The sequence below is a fragment of the Leucopleurus acutus genome (genome assembly GCF_964270905.1).
Source record: "Leucopleurus acutus genome assembly, chromosome: 15".
Classification (NCBI taxonomy): Eukaryota; Metazoa; Chordata; class Mammalia; order Artiodactyla; family Delphinidae; genus Leucopleurus; species Leucopleurus acutus.
Genome location: NC_139157.1, coordinates 34,351,381 through 34,371,692, shown reverse-complemented (window position 1 = coordinate 34,371,692; position 20,312 = coordinate 34,351,381). Strand labels below are relative to the sequence as shown.

The window sequence follows — 20,312 nt, the reverse complement described above, 5'->3', positions numbered from 1 at the left end:
TTTGAAAACAGGTCAATTGAGACTATCCAGTCTAAGAAATAAAAAGTATGAAGAGAAATAAACAAAGCCTCAAAGACCTATGAGACACCATCAAGCATATAATACACCCTCTTTTTTTTTTTCTTTTTATTGGCCGCGCCCCACCGCTTGTGGGATCTTAATTCCCTGACCAGGGATCGAACCCATGGCCCCTGCATTGGGAGTGTGGAGTCTTAAACACTGCACCACCAGGGAAGTCCACCATTAAGCATATCAATATGTGAATAATGAATGCCTTAGAAGGAGAGGAGAGAGGAAAAAGTGTAGACAAAATATTTCAGGAAATAATAGCAAAAACTTCCAAAATTTGATTGAAAACATTAATCTACACATTTAAGAATCTCAACATACTCCAGGTGGAATAAACTCAGAGATCCATGGCTAGACACATCATGATTAAACTGCTGAAAACCAACAGTTAGAGAATTTTGAAAAAAGAAGAGAAGAAAAGATTCATCATATACAAGGGTTTCTCATAAGATTAAAAGCTAATTTCTACTTAGAAATCACAGAGGACAGAAATCACTGGGATGACATACTTAAAAGTGCTGAAAGAAAAGGACTATTAACCAAAAATTCTCTGTCCAGAAAAAAAAAAATCCTTTAAAACTAAAGGAGAAATTAAGACATTTCCAGATAAACAAAAACTGAGAGAATTTATCACTACCAAACCTGCCATACAAGAAACACTAAAGGGGGTCCTTTAGGCTGAAATGAAAGGACACAAGTCAGTAACTCTATTCCATGTGAAGAAACGGAGTATCAATAAAAATAACTCTGAAAGTAAATTAAAAGAAAATTTAAATGTATGTTTTGCTTTCAATTTTCTTCTCATATCTTATTTTAAAAACAATTGCATAAAAAATAGTTACAAATCTGTGCTGATAGGCACACAATGTATAAAGATGTAATTTTTATAATAATAAAAATTTGAACCAAGGGGTAAGAAACAGAGCTATATGGGAGCCAAATTTTATATGCTGTTGGAATTAAATTCATTAATCCAAACTAGATTGTTATAAATTAAGACATTAATTGTAATCCCCAGGCTACCACTGATAAAATAACTAAATATATATATGGGTATTTTTTAAAAACCACCAGATTTCTGGTTTCTGGCATGGCATATAAGGAGTTTGGAAGTTGTCACTCTGTCCTAAAAAAAAAGTGAAAAGCTGAACAAACTGAAAAATCAACAACTATTCTTAGATATATCAGAGAAGTGAGATCACAGGACAAACTACTGCCTCCAAAACTGGAGAGACAGACAGGCAAGTACAGAGAATCTCAATTTACCACAAAAGAAACTGCTACAAAAACCAATACCAGGGTAGACAAATCCGACCTGTAATTGATGAATTGCTAGAGTCTCAGAGTGGACAAGTCTGAGAGTAAAAAATTCCAGGGGAACTTAGTCATAGGGGGGCCCACAATTTTGTAAGTTTTACCACCAAAAACTTAACCAGGCTCTCACAGTGAATATCAGAGAAAAGTCCCCTCATGCTTCTGGTGGGGGGAAGGCAAAAGAAACCAGTTTGAAATAGGCCAGAGCATTCTGTTCTTAATAAGACCTGCCCTCGAGAGAAACCATTGGTGTTTTATCAGGACTCATTGACCCAGAGGGATGAAAATACGCAACTAACACCCACCCTAGCCTTCCACTTAGGGAAAATACGCAACAAAAGCCCACTCTCACCTTTCCACTTGGGGAAAGGGAAATACCCAGCTTTAGCCTGCTCTGGTCTTCCACAGGGGAGAAGGGAAATACCCAACTCCAACCCACTCCAGCCATCCCATGCCACCTAAAGATGCAGAGAATGGGACTGAGAAGCATTTGTGAAGTTCACAATTCAGAGGCACAAGCTCACAAAAATACTATAACAATCATAGGACTAGAGAATGTTTCCGCTCCTGCCACAGCTTACTGCCACATTACTAAAGGCCTATTCACTACAGCTCCTTTTAACCAGTACATGATGCCTAACCATCATGAAAAAAAGTATAAGGCATACTAAAAAAAAGCAAAAAAAGACAACTGAAGAGACAAATCAAGCATAGAATCAGACACAGATATGGCAGCAATGTTGGAACAATCAGACCAGGAATTTAAAACAATTATGATAAATATGCTAAGGTTTCTAGTGGATAAAGTACAACTGGTGGGCAACGTAAGCAGAGAGACAGACGCATAAGAGAAAATCAAAATGAAGTGCTAGAGATCAAAAACACTGTAATGGAAATGAAGAATGCCTTTGATGGGCTCATTAGTAGACTGGACATAGCTGAGGAAAGAATCTCTGAGCCTGAGGATATATCAATAGAACTTTCTAAAACAGAAAAGCAGTGAGGAAAAAAATATAAAACAAAATCACAGAACAGAATATCCAAGTACTGTATGACAACAACAAAAGGTGTAACATATGCATAATGGAAATATCAGAAAGAAAAGAAAGAGAAGTAAGAACAGAAGCAATGGGCTTCCCTGGTGGCACTAATAATCCGCCTGCCAATGCAGGGGATATGGGTTTGAGCTCTGGTCCAGGAAGATTCCCCATGCCGCAAAGCAACTAAGCCCATGAGCCACAACTACTAAGCCTGTGCTCTAGAGCCCAAGAGCCACAACTACCGAGCCCACGTGCCACAACTACTGAAGCCCACATGCCACAACTACTGAAGCCCACGTGCCTAGAGTCCATGCTCCACAACAAGAGAAGCCACTGCAAGGAGAAGCCGGCACCACAACAAAGAGTAGCCCCTGCTCTCCACAACTAGAGAAAGCCTGCACGCAGCAACGAAGACCCAACACAGCCATAAATAAATAAATAAATACATAAATAAATACATAAATTTATTTTTAAAAAACAGAAGAAATAATTGAAGAAATAATGATTGATAATTTCCCCCAAATTAATATCAGACACCAAACCACAGATCCAGGAAGCTCAGAGAACACTAAACAGGATTCTAAAAGAAACTTCATAAGAACATCATATTCAAACTGCAGAAAATCAAAAGTAATGAAAAAATCTTGAAAAAAGTCAGAGGAAAAAAATCTTACCTATCATACTTGTAGAAGAACAGAGGTAAGAATTGCATTTAACTACTCCTCAGAAACCATGCAAGCAAGAAGAGAGGAGGGTGAAATATTTAAAGTGTTGAGGAAAAAAAACCCCACCAACCAAGAAATCTGAATCCTAATATCCTTTAAAAGTGAAGGAGAATTATAGACTTTCTCAGACAAACAACGACTGAGGGAATTTGTTCCAATAGACCTGCTTTGCAAGAAACGTTAAAAAAAGTTCTTCAGAGAGAAGAAAAATTGTATGTCAGAAACTTGGAATTACATAAAGGGAAAGCAGCAGAAAAGGAATGAGTGAGGATAAAGTAAAAACTTTTATTTTCTTATTCTTAGTTAATCTTACAAATTTTGTTTGCTCATAATAATAATATCAACAATGTATTCAATTATAATCTGAAAGGATCAATAAAATCTCCTAGAACTAATAAGTATAGCAAGGTTTCAAGATACAACGTTAATATACAAAAGTCAATCACTTTTATTTATACTAGCAATGAACAAGTGGAATTTGAAATTAAAGGCACAAAACCATTTACATTAGCACCAAAACAATGAAATAGGTATAAATCTGACAAAATATGTACAAGATCTATATGAAGAAGACTACAAAACTCTGATGAAAGAAATAAAAGCACTAAACAAATGGAGATATATTCTATCTTCATGAATAGGAATATATAATATTGTTTAGATGTCAGTTCTTCGCAGCTGCATCTATAGCTTTAATGCAATGCCAGTCAAAATCCCAGTAAGTTATTCCATGGATACTGACAAACTGATTCTGTGGTTTATATGGAGTGGCAAGAAACCTAGGATAGCAACATTAAAGGAGAACAAAGCCAGAGAACTGACAAGACTTACTATAAAGCTGCAGTAATCAACACAGTGTGGTGCTGGTGAAAGAATAAACAAATCAGTGAAACAGAATGGATAGCCCAGAAATAAACCCATCTAAATATGGTCAACTGATCTTTGACAAAGGAGCAAAGGCAATGGAGCAAAAATTGTATTTTCAACAAATGGTGCTAGAACAATTGGACATTCACACGTTAAAAAAAAAAAAAAAAAAAAAGAATCTAGACCCAGGTCTTAACACCCTTCACACAAATCAACTCAGAACAGATCACAGAGTTAAGTGTAAAATGCAAAACTATAAAACTCTTAAAAGATAATGTAGCAGAAAATCTAGATGACCTTAGGTTTGATGATGAATTTTTAGACATGACACCACAGGCAAAATCTATGAGAAAAATACCTGGTGGCACAGTGGTTGAGAGTCCGCCTGCCAATGCAGGGGACATGGGTTCGTGCCCCAGTCTGGGAAGATCCCACACATCACGGAGCGGCTGGGCCCATGAGCCATGGCCACTGAGCCTGTGCGTCTGGAGCCTGTGCTCCGCAACAGGAGAGGCCACAACAGTGAGAGGCCCACGTACCGCCAAAAAAAAAAAAAAGAGAGAGAGAAATAATTGATAAGCTGGATTTCATTTTTAAAAACCTGCTCAGTGAATAATATTGTCAAGAGAATGAGAAGACAAGCCACAGACTGAGAGAAAATATTTGCAAAATATTTGCAAAGGACATACCTGATAAAGGACTTGTATCCAGAATACACAAAGATCTCTTAAAAGCCAACAATAATAAAACAAATAACCTGATTAGAAAGTGGGCAAAAGACATGAACAGATGCCTCACCAAAGAACATGGCATGGCAAATAAGCATATGAAAATATATTCAACATTATACATCATTAAGGAATTGAAAATTAAAACAATAAGATACCATAATTGTATGCATATTAGAAGAGCCAAAATCCAAAACACTGACAGCATAAAATGCTGATGAAGATGCAAAGCACCAGGAATTCTCATTCATTGCTAGTAGGAATGCAAAATGATGCAGCCATTTTGGAAGACAGTTTGGCAGTTTCTTTAAACTAAACATAACCTTACCATATGGTCCAGCAATCATGTTCCTTGGTATTTACCCAAATCAGTTGAAAATTAATATTCACACAAAAACCTGCATAATTTTATTCATAGTTGCATAGTTTTATTCATAATTGCCAAAACTTGAAAGCAACCAAGTTGTTCTTCAATAAGTGAATAGCAAAATGAACGGTGGTATATACAGACAATGAACTATTATTCAGTGCTAAAAAGATATGTTACACACCATGAAAAGACAGTAGTATTTTGATATTGAGGAAGCTGTGCAAATTTGAGACAGGTAGTATAGTATATGGGAAGTCTCTGTACCTTCTGCTCAAATTTGCTAACGAACCTAAAATAGCTCTAAAAAATAAAGATTTTTTTTTAAAAAAGGGAAATAAAATTGTACACTAGAAAATATCTATTTAACACAAAAGAAGGCAAAAATGGACAAATAGAGAAACACAAAAGACCTAAGACATATGGAAAACAAATAGCAAAATGGAAGATGTTAATCTTACACTATCAATAATTACACTAAATATAAATGGATTAAATAATTAAAAGGCAGAGGTTGGCAGAATGGATTAAAAAAAAAAGCCCATCCAACTATATACTGTCTACAAGAGACTTACTTGTAGATTCATACTTCAGATTCAAAGACACAAGTTATTTGAAAGCAAAAAATAGAAGGTAGACCATGAACATAGTAACAAAAAGAGAACTGGAGTGACTACAGTAATATTAGAAAAAAAATAGATTTTAAAACAAAAATTGTTTAGAATATTATATAATGATAAAAGGGAAACTCCACCAAAAAAGGTAACAATTATAAACACATATAAACCTTACATCACAGTCCCCAAATACGTGAAGCTAGAGCTGACAGAATTGAAAAGAAAAACAGACAATTCAACAATAACAGTTGGAAACCTCAATACTCCACTTTCTAAAAGGGATAGAACTAGACAAAAGATCCACAAGGACATAGAATACTTGAACAATCCTACAAACCAACAGACATCTGTAGAACACTCTATACTATAACAGCAGAATATATATTCTTATTAAGTGAACACAGAGCATTCTCCAGGATAGGCCATATGTTAAGCCATAAAACTAGTCTCAAAAGACAAAGTATGTCTTCTGACCACAATAAAATAAAATTAGAAACCATTACCCCCCAAGAAATGGAAAATTCACAAATAAGGAAGGATGGTTTAAAAACATATTGGATTCTCTGAGTTTAAAATCTAACTGGGATTCTATTGCTATATAGGATGGGGTAATGAGGAGTAATTAGAATTAAACAAGGAATAAGATTTCAGTTGAAAGGGAAAAAATATTGGAGCACTGGAATAATCCTCTCCTCATACAGTTAAATTATTTTAATTTTCCAAACCTCAGCTCAAGAATAACATTCTCTGAAAAGCTTTCCCTGACTCCACCAATGATGATAACAAGGTTAATAATGGTAATATAAGCTGACACTTTTTTATAGCCCTTGTTATATGACAAGTATCACTCTAACCAATATAAATATATTTCAATATTTAATCCTCCCAACAACACTAAGAGATAGTATTATTATTCCCATTTTACATAAGAAGAGGGTAAATAATTTGGCAAGGTTACCTAACTAAGAAGTGACAGAGTTGGGATTCAAATATAATGATTCCAAAATCCATGTTCTGAAGCATAACCAACTGGAGTTAGATCCATCTTATCAAGACTCTCACAGAACCCATACATACTTCAGTTATACCATAAACTACATTACGTTGTAACAGCTTACTAGATTGTCCTCTTTCACTAATCATTCATTGATAAACAATTATTCAACCAACAGAAAATTATTGAGCACGTTCCCTGTGCCAGAAAATGTGCTTGTTCATAGAAATAAAGCCACATATGTCATATTTCATCTGTCAAAGAGTTTTAGTCTCAAGCAGAGTTCAGCAAACTATAGTTCACAGGCCAAATTCTGTTGGCCACCTGTTTTTGTAAATAAATTTTTATTGAACCACAACTGTGCTCATTGGTTTATGTAGTGCTCATTGGTTTATAAACCAGTTGGTTTATATTGGTTTATCTGTAGCTTCTTTCATGTTACAACATCAGAGTGGAGTAGTTGTTATGGAGACCATTTGGCAGGCAAAGTCTAAAATATTTACTATCTGGTACTTTACAGAAAAAGTCTGCCAACCCTGGTCTAAAGAGTAAGACAAATAAGAAAATCATTAATTACTACCCAATAAGGTGCATGCTATGGTGCCCAAGATACTACGGGAACATAGAGATATCTAGATTAGATTATAGAGTCAGCAGAAGTTTTCTAGGAGACCTGATATCTGACCTAATTTTTGAAGGTTAACTAGTTAAAGAAGAGCAGCCAAACTTGTCAGTAAGGCCAGACAGTGAAGTTTAGCAGTGATCCAGGGAGCTAGGAATAAAGAGGGTAAATATGTTTAGGAAATATTAATTATTTTTACATAACTTATGAAAATATATCTTTAATTTCTTCATTCCCACTATCTGGCACAACTAATGGTGCATATAGTTAAACTCACTAAATATTTGTTATCAGAAAATATTAAGTCCTAAGTAAACAATGTTTGCTGAAAAGGGGAGAAAATATTTGCCTTCTGTTAGTCCCTAAAATCACTAAACTATAAGAATCCCGATTTTTTCACCCACTGCCTTAGAGTAAAAAAAACAAAAACTACCACTTTTTCATTGTTTTCAGTTGTAGAGACGTATATAACATTTAAGAATACAGTTTTACAAATGAGAAATGGTTGCAAAATACTGTACCTGGAAAATTCATAGGCAGTTCAAATGGTTGTGGAGCCTCACAACCTTCAATGTGCTCACAAATTTCAGCTATGATCTTCTTAATTTTGAGGCCAGTAATTTTAATCACTTCTCCTGTTGACAAACAGCATTCATTTCCAAACATTTCATAAATAGAACCTGAAAAAAGAAAAGAAAAACAGCTTTTAAAAAAGGAATTCAATAATGAAGAACAAATTAGGAGTCAAAAGTCTCATACGAAGTGTTTTTATTCAGTTCCTCTCAGATACCTGCTAAACAGGAATTTAATCAAGCTTGGCAAAATATACAGCGTGTACCAGGAAAAATATTACATTTTCACTTCATCCACTGGGCAAAGTGTAAACAATCTTATTTTTGTTATTATTGTAAATTGAATTTGTGGTCCTCAGCACCTTTAGCTCATATTTCCAAGGTCAAGCTACAACCATGTCTTCCCCTGCTGGGATTTATGATCTTTTTTTGGCTAGGTCATAGAATTAAACTCACATGAGTCAACAATGATCTGAGTAAGTACTGCAAACAAGGTTGTAATACAATCTAACATCCAAAGACAGAGCATTTGTACACCAGGGCTTCATATTAAGAGCACCATATCTACTTATAAGACCTAGTTCTCTTCATCATCATGAATATAACATTTTGTCCATTTTATCTCTTGTTTTTGACAAGCTGGAAACAACTCTCAACATCTTTATGGCAATAGGGGGCAGACAAACCCAGATAAACTGAAAAGCTTCATTTTAGTTCAGGATTTCAGTCTCCTTCCTAAAAAACCTTTTATCATAGATGTCAAAGCTAAATTTTTCATCCATTTATTTCCCTTTTATATCTCCTGATGGAGGAACACTGAGCAGTGAAATAACCGAAAGATTAGCAACAGGAAAGAGGAGAAGCAAAAGTTCTGGGTAATCTAGCCCCAGTAAAAAGGAAACAACCCCAAAACTACATCTCTGGGATATTATCACTTTACAATAAAGCAGTAAACTAGAGGCTGATGTAAATAAACATTGCAGAACTGTGGGGTTTGAAACATATCAATTTTTCCTTGCTTCCAATATGATTTATACCCTCTTTACCACACTAAAATATAAATAGTATGAGCACAAGATTTTAGGTTTGTTGGTTGGTTTTCTGAATTCTTCTGTTGAAACACCTCTTCACAGAATCATACCTGATATGTAGCAAGTACCTGAAATATTTTTATAGCATTAATGGTTATCATAAAAGTTATTAAGCCCAGCATTCAATTTAGCTTTAAACAACTCTGTGGTTTTATCAGAGTCTCTACAGAGAGCAGGGGGCACACGCAAATTAAAACAATTTAAGGAGATTTTAATAAAGGGACAATTTACACACAGGCACAGACAGTTCTACGCAACACAAGAACATAAATGTCCTGATCTCACTCTTTTTCCTCCATTGGATCATCTGCCAGGGCACCCCATTGCCCCAATTCAGCCAGAAGCCAGAGGACAATGGAGCTGCTGACTCCACAGAAGTCAGCCTCCCAGGCAGAGTGGAAATGAAAATTAGCACACCAACCTTACTGTCTATTATTTAATGAGGATCATTTTTGCAGACATGCTAGTATATGAGCTCCTTGTATACTTCTAAACTCCCTCCTTTTCTCATACTATTGCCTTAACTACACATGCGTTCATACTTTTTATTAACTCCAATACATTGTGTTGTCAGCCATCTCAAATCCCTCATGGAAAAAAAACTGGTATATTAAAAAATAATAATAAATCCACAGTGACATTTTCTTCCAGTGAACTCAGAATAATTATTTTCTATGATCCTCATTCGGAAATTAATCACATAGTAACATTTTACTTCTACAGTATTATCTCATCCTGTACTTAACCTTTTATGACTTTAGTTTCTGTTACTCCCAATTCTATTTTAAGCTTCATGAAAAAAAATATTGCATTATATTATTGCATAACTACCAACACATCAACCTCCCTTCCTCATTCATTCAGCAAACTTTAATGAATACCTACTATGTGTCAGACATTGTAATTGGCAGTAGTACAAAATGCATATGCCTTCCCCATAGAAGCACTGTTTTGAAGGGAACAGACAAGTAAGCAGACAATTGGAGCAGATTATGAGAAAGTTATAATATAGAAAATACAGGGCATTGTGGGAGTAAATTGGAGGCATTTAATTAAGCAATTATATGGGAAAGAGATTAGGGAAAGATTTGTGGAGGAGATGACAGCCGAGCTGAGTTTTAAAGGAAGCATCACAAAATGTTAGGACAGGCAGAGGATATAGTATTTGAAAAGGCAGTGAGATGCGAGAGAGTCTGATACATTCTGGAAACTTCACATAATTTGTTATGTCTCAAATATAAAGTAAGAAATGGGAACTGGTAAGAAAGGAGACTGGAGAAATAGAGGGAATACAGATCGTGCAGTGTCTTTATAAAATTACCAATAAACAAAAAAGCCAATCAAAGTCTGAAGCAACCTCAGAGTCAGAGAATTTACATTTTCAGTTATCAATGTCCAGGAACTAATGCCAATTTAATGAGAGGTCATATGTTTCTGGCGCTTGCTATCCAAAGTGTGTCCTGCTGCATCACCTGGGAGCTTGTTAGGATCTCAGCCAGACCCTAGACCTGCTGAATCAGAACCTGCATTTTTAACAAGACCCCCAGATGATTCATAAGTACATTAAGGTTTGGAAAGCACTGGTCTAGACAACAAATGTATAACTGAAATAATCTCTGTTCTGAGATTGTTGCAAAACTTACCAAGAGAGAGAAGGACATGTCAGGTAGAGGATGCACTCAGCGTCATTGAGATGGAGGATGTTGTAAGTAAGGACAGGGAAAGGGAAGGATTTTAAACAGCAAAGTGACATGGTAAGATTTTTCTGTGTCACACGAAATAGAACGTAATTGGACCTATCCTGTTTCAGCAGAAGTCTGTTTGGCTTAATTTCAACGCAACAAATGTCTAATTGCAGATGTAATGTATAGCAAACTGACTCACTTGGAATGCCATCTTTCTTTCAAAGGTTCCATTGGAATTCAAAATTAAAAGATGAGTTTATGTGAGATTACATATCAGTTCACAGGGGATAGAAGCCAGAGAATTCTAAGAGAAAATTCTGTGAGTTTTAGTCACCACACAAAAGGCTTTTGACACCTCAGGTCTCTTTCTAATCATCCCTCTGGCTTTGAAAAAAGAAAACCACTTTTTTCAGTCATGTAAGGAAAAGAGCCTCATGGAAATGTTAATCTTTAACATTTATCTTTAATTCTTTGTGACTTCCAATTTTCTCTAAGCAAGAAAGCTATTAATTCATTTTAATAAAGAGAGAGGTCAGTGACACCCAACTCTAGAAAGTTATGTCCCTGATAGGTGACAAGAACATACAGCAAATCTCAAACCCCTGAAACTTGAAGAGTTCTTGTACGTCGTTATCATCATTATAGTGTCTCTTAAAATACATTTTTTTCAGTGAAAATATAAAATGGTTAATTTAAAAAACAGCCAACTTTCATAATCTCAGAACAAGCACATATAATATGCCTAATTGCCTTTTAAAAATTTGCTGAGATGTGTCTGAACTATGTGTTTGTGTAAATATAGATATAAAAATAGTTTTCATTTCATTTTTAACCACAAGACATGCATTTTGAATATGCAAATCTAGAATCTATTAAATCTTTACAGACTGATTCTTTCCAAGTCAGAGCATATGTGTTCAGGATGAGGCCAAACATCAGAGAAAACTGAACAAAGCAGCCTGTTTTCAGTGATCAAACATTGCCCCTGAAGGCTGTAATGAAAGTCACGTACCTCTGAAATCACCTTTTCTGAAATGCTACTTTGCTCAATAAAAATGACAGATTAATATCCTTTTATGAGCCCATCCCTTATTTGACAATCCATATAAGCAATGCTGTGATCACATGGAAGAAACCAAAACAACTGGCTCCATAGATTTTCTTCCTTTTCCTCTACAAAGATGAAAATGTGTGGCAGTCGGGAAAGAAGAAACTTACATTGTTTAGAGGCTTTTTTCCCTTTACTCAACATATACTCATTTCCTCCATTCCCCACCCCACCATCTCCCACCCCACCATCTCCCATCCCACCATCTTCCACCCCACCATCTCCCACCCCCACCATCTCCCACCACCACCATACCAGCCACTCATCCCATCATCAGCCTGTCAAAGTTCAACCAATCATAAAGATTCAGCTCATATTCATTTTCTTTTTTTTTTTAACATCTTTATTGGGGTATAATTGCTTTACAATGGTGTGTTAGTTTCTGCTTTATAGCAAAGTGGATCAGTTATACATACACATATGTTCCCATATCTCTTCCCTCTTGCGTCTCCCTCCCTCCCACCCTCCCTATCCCACCCCGCCAGACGGTCACAAAGCACCGAGCTCATTGTCTTCTTGAAAGCCTTCCTTTATTCCCACCTAAGTAAGAATTAATTCTTTCCTCTGTGCTCCAATAGTACTTTGCATGTATCTCCATTATGGCCCCTATGTGATCATTATCACAGCCTGCTGTTAGGGTATTATTTTCTGACCATTGATATTATGTATACTTTAGAATTTATTATGATATTCTAAAGAAGAGATATCATCTTAACTATATTTATACCCCTCCTCACATACACACAGCTAATTGCACAGTTTTGTCAATTAGTGGATCCTTAGTGAATGTTAAATTATAACTTAGCTTTACTGTAAAATGACAATAAATTATTGTGAATATAGTAGAAGTCCTTCTCCATTAACAGTTTAAAGCATAGTCAACCCAAGGCTTTGGCATGGGTTATATCTTCATTTGGTATAACTAATAACAAATGTACAAGCATATGTGAGATTAGCTGGTCACCTTGTGAATTCCCTAGACAAGGAATATTAAGGGCAGGTAATTCTATAATATGAATCTCTGCTTGTTAAATTTGCCATTTTTCATTATGTTTACCATTTTTATATTGCTGGACTTGAGGATGAGGCTCATAAAATGATCTGAGATATGTTTGGAGGAGTTAGGAATTTACTCAGTAAAGTAGGATTGATATTGTATGACAGTGTCTATAGACTGGGCTTGCTGGTAGAGATTTATCCTTGCTCCTCATAAACAATTGTGATTATTCTTTATTATTATTACATGGCCAGTATTCCATAAAGAGACTATCTCCATCTCCGGTAAGGCAAAGTCATTCCCATGCACTACATGAAGAATAGATCTAAAAATAGATGAACATGGTATTTGAATGTAGTTTGCACATAAATAAGCATAAAACAGCAAGCTTGCAGCTTTACTAGGGATGGATTCTACCAGTTAGATACTGGGTATACCACTGAGAGGTATATCTGAATATTGATCAAAAATGATCTTTCAAGGTCATAGAGACTCTCTTCCCTTCTGCCAAAATATCAATATAAAGAGGGCAAAACAGTGGCACCAAGTATTAAGGAAAATGATGGCCAACACCAAGTAGAGCTAAGGTATAATCTCTCTTACTTCTAAGAATATGGGGGTTTTTAATGTGAATTTAGGGTTTAAGTGTTATCCTGGAAATCAAGTTTAGAGACAGAAATATGCTAGAAACTATAGTGAATATTGGTGAGTCTTATAAAATTTGAACATGGGGAAGCAATGAAAACCACAATGGGTGGAAAAGGGTGGAGCCTGAGAGTCAATAAAGCAGGTTAAAATCATAGTGAGCCCAGAAAACAGAAAATGTCCAACTTTTCAACTACTCTGAGTGAAATGTGAGGCATTTAGATGATTAAGTTTTAGTGGTTGAGGAAGAAAGATTAACAGTTTCCTTCACCAGCTAAAAATATGATGTTTGTTTAATGGTGGAATCAATTTACTAGATTAAATAAAACTGTACTTAGAGGGTTTGTAAGTTGGTGTTACAATAGAAGTCATCATCACAGCTCTTTGTGTCAACAAGTGTCAGACCAAATGGATTTGAGATGTATGAAATGGATATCCCTCCTACATATCTATGAAACATTTCCTTATGATGATGGAACAAATCAGTGATTCTGCATCTCTGGACATTATTATTGGCCAAATACTCCCCACGTTTTACCCAGATTTTAATTCTCAAAATTACATCGTAAGTAATGTTATAATTTCTTATATGAACAATGTTGCATTGGGAGTTGGTTTATTGTTTTAGGAATGACTTGATTTCAAGTACATTTTTTATACTTAAGTATAAATACTTGCCTATGTTTTATATCCTAAATGTTAAATAAAGCTATCATAGACCCCTATAGCCATTTATAATCATAAAATCAATGCACTGATTGAATTGTTTACACATGGGCTCCAATGAACTATAATGTGTTTATCCAATGCATACAAAATGAAGCTTCACTATATTACAAATTTTCCCTAAGTTCATTAGTATTGAATACTTCATTAACTATTCTGCTTATGAAATATGAATTTTGAAGTTATTTTATGTTCATTGATTTAAATAATTTTTAAAATGCTTGAATTTTGTATGTCTATTTTTAATTTTATTTTTATTAATAATTCATTTGTATTGCATTTTATTAAAGTACCAGTCCATAATGGATTGGGAAAAGAAAATAAATTGGACCTTCACTACAGATAGTTTGAGAAGCACTTCTCTAAATGGTTAAGTACAAATATGACCACAGTCAGTCAGTGCAGGGAAACAGGATGTAGCCTCAGGGAGTTAGAGAGTTAGAGTAAAATTTGAACATACTGGAAAAAGGAAAGTTATAGCCTAATACACAAAATCTTAGTATTATTAACTCATCTATCTCAATGTCACCAGCAGCCTGAGTGCCCTGACTAAAAGACACAGGAAGTTTAATCAACTTGACAGTAACAGTCCTAATTGCAAATTACTACATTGGCATTCTGATTTGTACATTTTACTCTTCTGAGTTGTATGAGGCAGTGCTTGAACCTAATTGACCCCGGACACTTTGAACTGTTGGATCTACACAGTAAGAACCAAAGCCAGGAGCAGGTGAAATCCCCTAAGAGATGAATTTTGTGAGTTCTATCTAACTAACTTGCCAGGTATTCTCCATGAGAGAGATGGCAAATAAAAAACTATATTCTACCATTCTCCCTTCCCATCAGTAATCATCCATGGCACATTTCCAGCTGAATCCAGATGAGGCTGAATAATCCTCCTCAACATAAAGTTCCTGGTGACTATCCATCAATTGAAGACGGCAAGCCAGGCATAAATTATTCCAGCCCAGTCCTGTACTATGACTTTTCTTGCTTTCTTTAAGCCCCCTTGGGTGATATTTATTTTTAAAGATTTTAATCTTCAGATTGGGCTAATTTACCCTCAAAGGCTTAGTAAAAGACATCTGGCAGAAGAATACAGGGTCCCTCAATCCATCATTTTTTTCCAGACAGCTGTCAGAATTGAGGCATAAAACATCTAACTTGATAATAATCACAACTTTATATAGCCCAATGGCAGCTGTAGGATTAGTTTCAATTTCATTTTATATTTCTAAGCCAAGTGCCATTAATTCTAATGATCTCTTGAATCACTGGTCTTAGTATCAGGAGCTTAAAGACCATCACATCCTACTAACATATTAAAATGACTGAGTGTCTATACAATGTCTCTACCAACTGGTTGTCCAAACTATATCTGAATACTTTCACTGATGGAATTCCAATTATTTTAAGGTGACCCACTCTACTTTTGAGGAATTCTGTTAAAAAGCTCTACATTTTAAATGTAATATGTGTTCTTATGGGATATACACACAATTAGAACAATTTTTACCCTTAGAATCATACGGAAAACAACTATTTAATTCTTATACATAGCAGCCTTAAAATGTGTGAAGATAGCCATCACCAGTTGTTCCTTATAACAAATCAATGTGTCAAACGATTGAAATATGTTCAGGGCCACTGCTTACAGCATAGGTTGCCCATTATAAAACTACCTGAAGCACAAGTTATAAGGATGTCAGTGGCATTTTGGAGTTGTGTGACAAGGTATCATGCCCCTCAAAAAACACACATGCCCTTGACTGTTCCAGAAGAGGTTTGATAGTGCCTGTTGGGTATGTTCTAAGGTGGCTGCTTCAGCTCCTACCATCATGTTTGAAATTCAGCCAGTGAGAAAGAGAGATAAAGAGAAGGAAACATTCCTTTTGTTTCAGTGGCATGCAATAGAAATTTCACATGTCAAATACTACTATCACAACCCATTGGCCAAAACTTAATCAAGCGGCCACTTTAAGCTTCAAGAGAGCTGTGTAGCATCGTTAGCCAGGCAGCTGCATTCACAGCTGAAAGCTTTATTACCACAGAAGATGGAGAGAACAAATATAGTTAGAGGGGCAGCTAACAGTCTCTGATCCAAAAGGTGAGGGAAAGGTATGTATATTTCAGGATTTAAATTGGGTTGCATGTGCCTATAAAACTTACATTGTCTTATGAAGAAAAAAATGTATATTTTTATTTGAAACACCAAAGACAGGAGGTCTGTTGCTGAGGTTGAGACTGCAGGATGAAATTTCAGGGTTGAACTTTATCTCCCTTAAGAGATACAACTGTTAAACACACACACACACACACACACACACACACACACACACACACACACACACACTTCTCTCCACTCATTCCTAGGCATTTAATTAGGTAAAAATCACAGATAAGAATGCCTTCTCTAGAGTCAGTTTCAAAACCAGGATCTACATTTGATAAATGTGTGACTTCAGGCAATATCTTCTTCTATAAAATGGGGATAGTGCCTCAATTTCTTTATCTTTAAAATGAGGTGGTAATTTTACCTCTGATAGTTGCTTTGAGGATCAAAGTAGATAATCAATTTTTAAGTGCATAGCCCAGAATGTGGCATCTATTTAGGGTTCAGTAAATATTAGCCATTATTGGTGTCATTATTATTATTTCATATGATGTTGTTTAAGACCGAATAATTCAGTATAATGTTATACTGTTGTAAACTGGTGTGATTTTCTTGGTTAAGATGAAAATAAAGGTCTTCTTATGGATAGGGATGGGGTTTTCCCTGAATAAAAAAATTGTTATTTTCTTTGTCATCCTAAGAAAGAGAAAACTACAGAAGTGAAAATAGAAACTTGAGAGATGGACTTGGGCTGGGAATAAAGATACATCAAAGGTCAGTTTTTTCCCACCTTGTACCAACGAACCTTGGTATGCCACAAATGGGTTACAAGTATGCCAACATGTTGAAAGCCGTCTTCCTTGAGGTGACCAACTAAGATAGGTCTGGGATGACTAGTGGCTTTGGCTGGTGGCTCTGGCTGCAAGTTACCTTGTCTATTTACCCCACCCAAACAAATAGAATTGACCCTTGAACATCGCTGGGGTTTGGGGCACCTACCTTCCAGGTAGTTGAAAACCTGCCTATACTGTACAGTCAGCCCTCTGTATCTGTGGTTCCACATTAATATAATCAACAAATTAACTGAATACATGCTATGTGCCAAGTGAAAAAACTATGGTAAGTACTACTGATATAATGGTGACCAAATGATATGTAGTCTTAACCTTCGCGAAATATTTAATACACTGAAATAAAAAGCATTAATCAAACAATCATACAAATATATGATTACAAAATGATAATTACTATGAAAGAAAACTGCATGTACTAGGAGAAAGGGCCTGGGTTTGGGTTCCATGAATAGTACATCTGTATTATATTTATTTATAAAACCATTCAACAAGTATTTATTGAGTGCTAGGCGTACTAATCTCAAGTTTATAGTAAAGTCTTATTAAAAGGCTTCAACCAGGACTTCTGTTTCTGGAAAGATGAAGTAGACATACATTTTCCTTACCTCACGTATTCCAGACTTGAAGCTGAAGATACTAGCAACCTAGAAATGCCAATGGGTACAGACAAAAAAAATCTCCAATAAATTCTGTTCTCTCTAGCCAAAAATGCAGGAAAGGAACAGCCTAGTAAAACAGAAAACTTTTTGACAATAATCACTCTACTCAAGCCAAATACCACAGAAAAATGTTTGGTTCCACAACCACCTACACCAGGAAAGGCTGAGTAGAGTCATTAGAATCTCACCCACAATGAGTATAATAAGACACGCACCCACCCTTTGCTGAGGTGGTGTCAGAAAAGGCAGAGTTCAGAGATGCGACTTGTATCTTTGTGAGACAGTAATAAACTCCCATTTTCTGTCAGGGAAACCAAGTGAGAAGCCTGGACTTCCAACCCTACCGAGCAGTACTGAGGCACACTTTCTCCTCCCCTTGGGGTGATGTCAGAGGATGTCCAGTGAAAAATAAGGACTTTTACCACTAGCCAATGTAATAAGGCACCACCCCATCACAAGGTGTAACTGGAGGCCATGTGTGCAAGAGTAATAAGCACTATTATCCCTCCTATCAAGGGTGGTATCAGCGAAAGCCTAGTGAGGAGACAGTACTCCCACTCTGACCAGCAGTAAGAAGGACCCCTTCCTTTTTTAGTGTCAACAGAGGCTGAAAGGGGAAACTGGGCTTCTAACCCCATTATTATGGCAATAATGAGGCCATACACCTCACCCCCTGTTGGAGAAACAAAAAACAGAAACCAAACAGAAAACTAAATATATAATAGACTTAAGCCTTGACATATCAATAGTTACATTAAATGTAAATGATCTAAATACATCAATAAAAAGAGATTGATAGAGTGGATTAAAAAAAACATGACCCAAATATATGCTATCTACAGAAGACTCCTTTCAAATATAAAAATATAGGCAGGTTGAAAGAAAATGGATGGAAAGAGATACATCACACAAAAATTTATCAAAGGAAAGCAGGAGTAGCTATATTAACATCAGATACAGTAAACTTAGGAGTGAAGAAAATTACTAGGGTCAGAGATAGATATTACATAATGATAAAAGGGTCAGTCTACCAAGAAAATACAACAATCTTAAATATGTATATATCAAACAACAGAGCTGCAAAATATGCCAACTAAAACTGATATAACTGAAAGGAGAAATAGATAAATCCACAATTATAGCTGGAGACTGCAACATCCATCTCTCGACAACTGATAAAATATTAGATAGATTATCAGTAAGGATACAGAAGAACAAGGACACCTTCAAACAACAGGATCTAATCTACCTTTACAGAACACTATACCTAACACAGCAAATACACATTGTTTTCAAGTGCCCATCAGAACATATACTGAGATATCCTGTGCCATAAAACAAGTCTCAACAAACTTAACGAACTGAATCATAGTATTCTTTGACCACAATGAATTAAACTAAAAATAAATAACAGAAAGATAATAAAAAATTCTCCAAACACTTGAAAACTAAATACCATACCTCCAAATAATCTCTGGACCAAAAGAAAATTGCAACATCTCAAACCACAAATTTTCATAAGGATAAGGAAGTATTGAGGAGAAAATATATATTACTAAATGCTCATATTAAAAAAGAGCAAAATCTCAAATATTCTAAGCCTCTTCCTCAAGAACTTGGAAAGAAAAACATAAAAAAAGAGAAAATCAATGAAACAAAAGATGATTCCTTGAAAAGATCAATAAAGTTGACAAACCGTTAGCAATTCTGAAAAAGAGAGATGGTACAAATTACAAATAAGAGGACTAAAACAGAGAATATGACTACAGACCCTCCAGACATCAAAAAGGAAAAAAGAGAATCCTACGAACAACTTAGCCTACAATTCAACAATTGAGGTGAAACAAACCAGTTCCTCAAAAAACCACAATATACCACAACTCACCTAAAATAAAATGAATAATTGGTTCAGTCCTATAACTATTAAGAGAATTGATTCATAGTTACAAAGTCCTAAAAAAGAAATCTCCAGCCCCTGGTTGTTTCACTAAAGAATTCTATAAAACTTATCAGGAAGTATTTTCACCAGTTCTACACAATCTCTTCCAGAAAGCAGAAGAGAGAATATGTACCAATTTATCTTATGAATCTAATACTACCATTATACCAAAACCAGACAGACATCACAAAAAAGAAAACTGCAGACCAATATCCCTCGTCAATACAAAAAAAAAAATCCTTCAAAAAATTTTAGCTAATAGAATCCAGCAACATATAAAAAATTATATATCATAACCAAGTGTGGTTAATCCCAAAGATACAAGGTTGGCTCAATATTCAAAAAGCAATCAGTGTAATCCTCTATAATAATAGGCTAAAGAAGAAAAAGCATATGACCAAATAAATTGATGTAGAAACAGCATTTGACAAAGTTAAACACACATTCAAAATAATAAAAAGAACTCTCTGTAAAAGCCAGTGTGAAAATGATGAAAAGACAACCTACAGATTAGGAGAAAATATTTGCAAACCATGTATCTGATAGAGAATTTATGTCTAGAATTTACAGAGAATTCTCA

The 20,312-nt window shown here is 35.4% G+C and overlaps 1 protein-coding gene across 1 annotated transcript in view; it reads right to left on the bottom strand.

Annotated features, from left to right (window-relative positions):
• THEMIS (thymocyte selection associated) overlaps positions 1-20,312 on the bottom strand; it is a gene marked incomplete at its 3' end in the record, with an annotated part of 160,302 nt that overhangs the window by 117,717 nt on the left and 22,273 nt on the right. The window contains exon 2 of the mRNA XM_082855240.1: positions 7,865-8,023. Within this exon, the coding sequence (XP_082711366.1) occupies positions 7,865-8,023 (159 nt within the window). The remainder of the gene's footprint in view (positions 1-7,864; positions 8,024-20,312) is intronic.